Here is a 7,329-nt window from a genome sequence, read left to right on the forward strand (position 1 = left end):
CTCTTAGCCTTCCCCTTGCACCGCTTGTTGTAAATGTTCTGGAGGGTGGGAAGCCCCCCTCCAATTGTGCGTTCGGCTGAACGTGTCACTCTTTGTAGTCTGCTACGGTCTTGTGCAGTGCTATTCCCAAACCAGGAGGTGATGTTGCCGAAGAAAACACGAAGCGGTCATTCCGTTACAGAGTTTGCAAGACAGACGTTTCTTTTCGGGTATATTAATTATATCAATGATATTAATGAGCTTTAAAAAGACAAAACAGCCTGTTTTTGGTAGAGCTCCAGATAGAAGCTTAAAGGAACATGCCAACTTTTTGGGAAATTAGCTTATTTGCCATCTACCCTGGAGTTAGACATGAGGCTTAGGGAACAGCCGCATCGTTAGCCTAGCTTAGCGTCATTCACTGGAAGTAGGTGTGCCAGTGTAGCCTAGTTCCCAACAGTCACAAAATACACTCCACATACAACTCCAAAACGTTCCTGTAAACATGTTGTGACCTGTGTATTTACCACGTGGAGAAATAAATAAAAATAATTAGACATTTTCGTTTTCTAAGCAGATTTTTTGCCAAACCACTGTGCAGTGGTTTCATCACCTCAAAAGCCCTGTTGCTTTTTGAAAAGGCTATGTATCTGCTTGTCTAACTCCAGGGTAGATGACAAATAAGCTAATTTCCCAAAAAGTTGGCATGTTCCTTTAAGGAGATCGAAAACTATAGAGAAGGTTTTTGGTACTTAAAATCACAAAAATATCTACTTACGGATATCAAGACTCAAGAGTCAAATATGGGACCTTCAAAAGAGACAGAGATCATGGCATGGTCAAGTCAAGAGAGTCAAGTCATGGTCATTTTGGGGTTGATTGAGATATAATACATTTTAATTTATTAGAGTTAACGTGTCAAAAATGCAACAAATCAAGTCACTTTGCTTTGATTTCTGATACATTACACGTATTTCTTGATATTGGATTTTAGTATCAGGGACATTATAATTACATTATATCATCCCTAATAGTCACATGTTGTTTGGATTCTTGATGGTTAGATTCACTGTGGGTGTTTGTTCTATTAAATAAGCAAAGGGATCATGATTTGACAGGAATATCAGGTTATGGGATATATTCACTTTATTAAAATGTTTTTTTCTTCATACAGTGCACTGCATTTCAGTTCATAAAAGTAAATGCACACACATTTGGCATGGAGACCAATTTGATCAGTCTGTCCAAAGCCGTGCGCCTAAAATCACACAATGCTCCATCCATAAAAACACATAGACAGCAATGGAAACCTGTCCAAATATATTACAGCTTAATATACAAATATATACAGGTACATTCAATAAATAGAATATGAAATATTCTTGGGATGTATTATGGCTATTATGTAAGACAGTCCGACAAAGATGACAAAAACTTAAATTTTACCATTCAAGGGTTTGTTTTCTGTTACAGAAAACTGGTAAACTGTTACATGTGTTATTGACCCATTCATGAAGGAATTGTGGGACACTTAGCTGGCAGAATGTTTAACATTTGACCATAGTTCATTACAGTCACACTGTGTCAAACCAAAACAACAAATAGAAAGTGTGACTGCACTGTAAATGAGCCCACAATTCCCCTCAGCAGGGGCAGGGGCATTTTTAGGACTTGGAAAGATCAGGATCTGAGCCCAGAACATCTGGGGCTGTGGTGATGGTTGTGTACATGCGCCCTTTTTAAAATGTCTATTAATATGCAATAAACATTATGTTTTGAATCTCGCCTATTCAAATTATTAATAAACTTCTTAATGTATAGAGGCTTGGGACATTATATAGACCTTGGAGAACACTATAGAAATATCCATGCTGTGATTTGGTATAAAAAACCTTCGACATTTGGAGATTTATGTAAGAATAGCATTTAGCTATTTCTACATCTGTTCTGAAAATGGCTCAGAATTGTTAATATACCTAGTAAAGCCATACATCATCGGAATGCCCTAGGTCTGTAGTTGTATAGTTTCATAGGGCTGTGATTATCCTAGAGGTCATAATACATACTTTTATACAGTGAGGTCAAGTTTAAAAAAAATAAATGGTCTCACTAAAGTGAAATGGCTACTATGGGGACTGACATCATCACACATGAATACAGCTGGGCTCATTGGATCCACACAAGTCTCGCTTTTCCAGATGTACACAATTTATGCAATTCCTTATTAAGGACCACATTATGCACAAATACAATGCAAACACACCATTTTAGAAATAGGCGAAAATAACAGGTTTGTATTGCATGTCAAGAATTGCATGTTTTTTGTGCAAGGCTGCATGGGATTAGCATAAAGTGGGCATCTCTGTAAAGGGGAGACTCGTGCCATTCAGATATCTTGATGTGAGAGGTCAAGCGACCAAGTACTTTTTTCCCCTTGCCAAACCTTTGCCTAACTTTGAAGCATTATTTAGACACCTTCCCAACAAGCTGGCATGGCTTGGTACCAATGGATTCCTTAGGTCATCTAGTTTTATTTGATACCACAACCTAGCCTTTGTGCCAGATCTCACAAAAGTCAGCCTATCAACTGTTGGGCTTAAGGGCATTTTAAAGTTTGGGGCTAGCAAAGAAATATTCAGGGCTATAGCACCAGAATCCCAGGGCTAACAACGCCCATGGGGCAGTTAGCCTTTTAAAGTGACCAGTACCAAACACAATAACCAAATGCAAACAAAGAACAAGCCAGGATCCAAGAGATCTGACATTAACAAACGACTCATATTCAAATACATATAATAGCCTACTGATTGAAAAGCTATTTACAAGGATAGTCCATTCAGTAGATAGGGTCAATGTCTTTGGTCCTTGTTGATTGTTGGCTGTTAGTGGTTAGAGCAGGACAAACATTAGAGACAAAAAGAAATGTCTTTGCATGTAAAAAAAATAAAAAAAGGAAAGAAAGAAAGAATATGTGCCTAAATTATGTTATCACTCAAACAAAAAACATTCACAAAGTTCACATTTGGCAAACAATAACATACCCTTGTTAGGGTTCATAATTGAAATCTGTAACAATACATACAGTATAGGGTAAGAAGAGCATGAACAAATGATTACAAAGATACAAAGCAAAAGTTAGACACAAATTTAAATAGCAAAAACATCTGTCCATCATTAGGATGAAACCTGTAACATTTCTCCATGAGTGGAGGTTAATGGAAGAGGACAGAAACGAGCGGATTGTGCCGATTTCCCAGCACAAAGGACGATGTGGTGTAGGTTGTGCTGATTTCCCAGCACAAAGGACGATGTGGTGTAGGTTGTGCTGATTTCCCAGCACAAAGGACGGTGTGGTGTAGGTTGTGCTGATTTCCCAGCACAAAGGACGGTGTGGTGTAGGTTGTGCCTGGGATGGGAGATGTCAGATCATTCAGGACTGCAGGAATAAAGCATACTGATGCCTATCCTCTTAAGTGTCCACTCTCCTCCAAATGCTCTCCCAGTGTTGTTCTGTCCAGCTCTGACTATATATTTAGGAGCCGTATATTATGGGGTGCGTTTCTGAAGCTTCGTTCTGTCCAAAGAGACTGCCCTGTGTCTTCAGTCTATGCATCCTGGAAAGGGAAGAGAAAGACACCGCGGTCAACAGGAGAATTTCCACCACATCTTTCTTATTATTTGATTATGATATTTAAATGCATAGTTCCTGAATATGTGTGTCATAATATGCATAAATTAAATGCATTGATTGAAGGTTCACAGGAAGTTACTCTTACAGTTTCTCTTTGCGGCTCAAGGTGTCTTCTCTTGACTTGACAAACTCTGTGTCTTCCCCTCCTCTGATGAGGTAGGCGAACTCTCCCTCCTTGGAGCTGAAGATCACCCTGGAATAACACAAGAACGAACACCTGTTAGTACCCTTTACTGTTGTTAATACACTCTGACGCTGCTGCCACCCACAAAGTACAGGCTGATGAATGGAAGGGTCACCAGATCTATCCTGCTTTCTTGATCCTCCAGTCACAACTGTTGCTTTCCTCAGAAAAACCAACAGTTGTGATTGAAGGATCATGAAAAGAGGGCAGAGTTTGAGATATGTCAATTCATAGTATTCAATCGCAGACATCTTGGTCTTGATCTTGGTCGCAAACAACAGGTGACTGTAGTCTTAATAGCAGGTGATTCAATAATATTCTACTGTCTATTGTCTTTAATCACATTATTGAGCTCATTCAGTGGAAATGACAATGGAAAACGTACTTGGACTGGGTTTCGCCCGCCTTGACGCGCAGTTTGCGGATGTGGAACTTGCTGTTGCCCATCCAGTCCGACCAGCTGAAGTAAGTGTCTTTCTCCCAGCGCAGCTTGACGATCATCAGGTCACCGATGTCCACGTCAGTGGTGAGCAGGAATGACACGGTGCTGTTACCCTTTAACACGGGCCTGCATGGAGGTCAGGGATCAGAAGACACAGACGTCACTAGGGGTCATATCTGACTGTAATGTGGACAGAGGCCCATCGAAGTGTGCATGTGTGTGCAAATGCATGTGTAGGGTTGTGAGTGTGCGTGTGTTTGTGTTTGTGTGTGTGGGCATGTGGGAGTGTGTGTGTGTGTGTGTGTGTGTGTGTGTGTGTGTGTGTGTGTGTGTGTGTGTGTGTGTGTGTGTGTGTGTGTGTGTGTGTGTGTGTGTGTGTGTGTGTGTGTGTGTGTGTGTGTGTGTGTGTGTGTGTGTGTGTGTGTGTGTGTGTGTGTGTGTGTGTGTGTGTGTGTGTGTGTGTGTGTGTGTGTGTGTGTGTGTGTGTGTGTGTGAGAGTATGTGTGAGATGTAGGTCTGGCATGGTGCCAGTAAGTCTGTTTTGCATCTTTTTTCGGACTCAGAAGATGGATGATCGGAAATGACCCCCAGACAGCAGGCTCAGTTAAAAGGGTTGTTCAGTTCAAAGTGTATTGGTAACTATACGGTACGTACATTATGAAAGGAATGTCCTCCTTCTCTCCGTGGGTTCCGTACAGAGACACTTTGAGCGGTTGCTCTGTGTAGCTGAGCTTGTCTTGACTGAAGAAGTGGACCTTCACTTGAAAATGGAAAACTGAAAGAGAGAAAGACACTCAGATTGTATGTTGTATGTATGGGCCAGTTTGTGCACTTAGATTCTTTTTTTAATTTAAAATTCATGCAAGTGAAAATAATTGTCATAACTCTTCCTACACGACTAATACAGAAGAATATATATATATATTTATTTTTTTATTTATTACGCTGTTATTTACTTAGATCATTTATCATTGATCATATGAACACATTTCAATGAGCAGACGATTAATTAATTCCCATACATTTCAAAATACGAAAATGATGGTTTAGAACTCCCGTCCACAATGCAAACTGCATTTTAGTTCAGCAAACTCTTTGAAACTTTGAAAAGATTTTCAGAAACTCTGTTTTTAGAAATACACAGTGTATTCATGTGGACGGGTGAAACCAGAGCTTATGGAAAATGCTGATATCATGACTAATGGCCCCTTCCACACATTTGTTTTAAACATAGTGTTTTTTCTGCAATCAGAACCACGGAGAGCTCCTTGCAGGTAATTTCATTTCCCCGTCCAGGTAATTTTCATGTGAGCATTTCTGCGTTGTTGTGTGGACTGAGCTATTTCCTAAAACACTGTTAGTAGGGACATGATCTTTTTTTAAACAAAGGATAAAAAATACCTGTTTTAAAAAATACCTGTGTATGTGTGGACTAGGCCTAATGTGTACAGATGCACACACAAGAGGATAATTTTTACCATACATGTATGTATGTATGTGTGTGTGTCTGTGAGTGTGTCTGTGTGTGTGTACATGCATGAGTGTGTGTGTGAGATGTATGTCAGGTATGCTGACACAAGTGTCTTTTTGCATCTTTTTTTGGCTCGAAAAACGACCCCCATGTTGTTTAAGGGCCACTATCTTGTCTTTTCATTTAAGATTTGTATAATACATACATTTTGAAGGGAATGTCCCTCACATAGTTTATTACTAAACACACCGTATTCCCATACCAAGGAGAGAGTGCTATAGTAATAAACCTGTGGAGTGGTACAACAGTATCGAGTAACTTTCCATGGCTAGTGAATAATGTGTAGTGGTGTCGAATTACCTGCCTAATCCCAGCAGTCACTGAAATACCTATGACCCCCTGCTCATGTGACCCAGCATGCTAAACAGTGCTTTATTCCTTTGGTTGTTTTAGGTTTAGCTCTGATGCGGGACTGTCACACTATCTGTTACACTGGCCTACATCAATCAAGGACAGTGGAGGAAAGGTGTGTGTGTGTATGTCTGTATGTCTGTTTTCTTTTTTTCTGTCAGTGTATGTGGTCAATTGGTACAGTATGTAACATGCACAGAGCTTAAGCTGAGTCCACTAGACCTAAGTAGCAAACACTACAATGACTGCAACAACTGTAGCTCATACACTGAGTTTGCAATTTAGGGTATGCAATTAATCAATTAATCTCTTTCTCCATAAGGCAAGACATTATGCCTAATATTCAGACAGATGATGGGTTAACCCAATTCCATTCTTTCAGTTCTATAATCCCCCCAGTGAAACACATATCCATCTCACATTGAACGTTGTCAAGGACGTAACATCTCTCGTTTTGCTAAACACCTATATACTGTTTACACTCAAAGCATTATATTCAAACTCATTTTGTAATCCTATCGAAAAAAACATCCCGGGTTATTCCTCACGGCCCCTTACCTTTGTAGGGCATCATCCCGCGGGTCTTGAGGTACATCTTGGTGCTGCGGGCCGTGCGCACCTTGTTGACGCTGTAGCCGACGTTGTTGCAGCGGTTCTTGCGGCAGCTGAGGCACAGGCCCTGGTTGAAGGCGTCTCTGGAGCTGCAGCGGTAGGCCATGCTCTGCTGCTCGGTGTTGACCAGAGAGTCGATGAACAGGTGGATCGAGCGCTCGTGGGAACACTTGATCAGCTGGTCCATATCTGCAGGAGAGAGAGAGGGCAGGGTATTATGGGTGAAACGCTGTACAGACCGTGTCTGAGACTAATTGGCTGGTTCGTTATTCGCCACTGGTAGCCTGGGTCATTCCTCTTACCCGGCCTCGTGTGACGGATCATATTGGTCTGCGTTGTGTTTGATGTTAAATGAGAATGTCCCGAGGGGGAGTGGAACAGGGGGCTCCCGCGTCCGCGGGCGACGACACAGGCCGCTGCACTAAGAAGTGAATTCACTCCTAACTACCGTACCTATGCGTCTGTTAACCCTGTTATGGGGAAGTGAGTTTAATTTACCAGCCCGCACTGCCACAGTCACTCGTCAACACACCTGTTTC

The 7,329-nt window shown here is 41.2% G+C and overlaps 1 protein-coding gene across 2 annotated transcripts in view; it reads right to left on the reverse strand.

Annotated features, from left to right (window-relative positions):
- Positions 1-3,109: 3,109 nt before the first annotated feature.
- The window catches only part of lpla (lipoprotein lipase a), an 8,608-nt gene continuing 4,388 nt past the window's right edge, over positions 3,110-7,329 (reverse strand). For both annotated transcript variants that reach the window (XM_084336660.1, XM_084336659.1), the window contains exons 6-10: positions 6,737-6,979; positions 4,951-5,071; positions 4,240-4,422; positions 3,756-3,863; positions 3,110-3,593 (exon numbers count right to left, since the gene is read on the reverse strand). In XM_084336660.1, the coding sequence (XP_084192786.1) occupies positions 3,512-3,593; positions 3,756-3,863; positions 4,240-4,422; positions 4,951-5,071; positions 6,737-6,979 (737 nt within the window). In that variant the 3' untranslated portion in view covers positions 3,110-3,511. The remainder of the gene's footprint in view (positions 3,594-3,755; positions 3,864-4,239; positions 4,423-4,950; positions 5,072-6,736; positions 6,980-7,329) is intronic.

The sequence above is a fragment of the Notolepis coatsorum genome (genome assembly GCF_963971535.1).
Source record: "Notolepis coatsorum genome assembly, chromosome: 2".
Taxonomy (NCBI): domain Eukaryota; kingdom Metazoa; phylum Chordata; class Actinopteri; order Aulopiformes; family Paralepididae; genus Notolepis; species Notolepis coatsorum.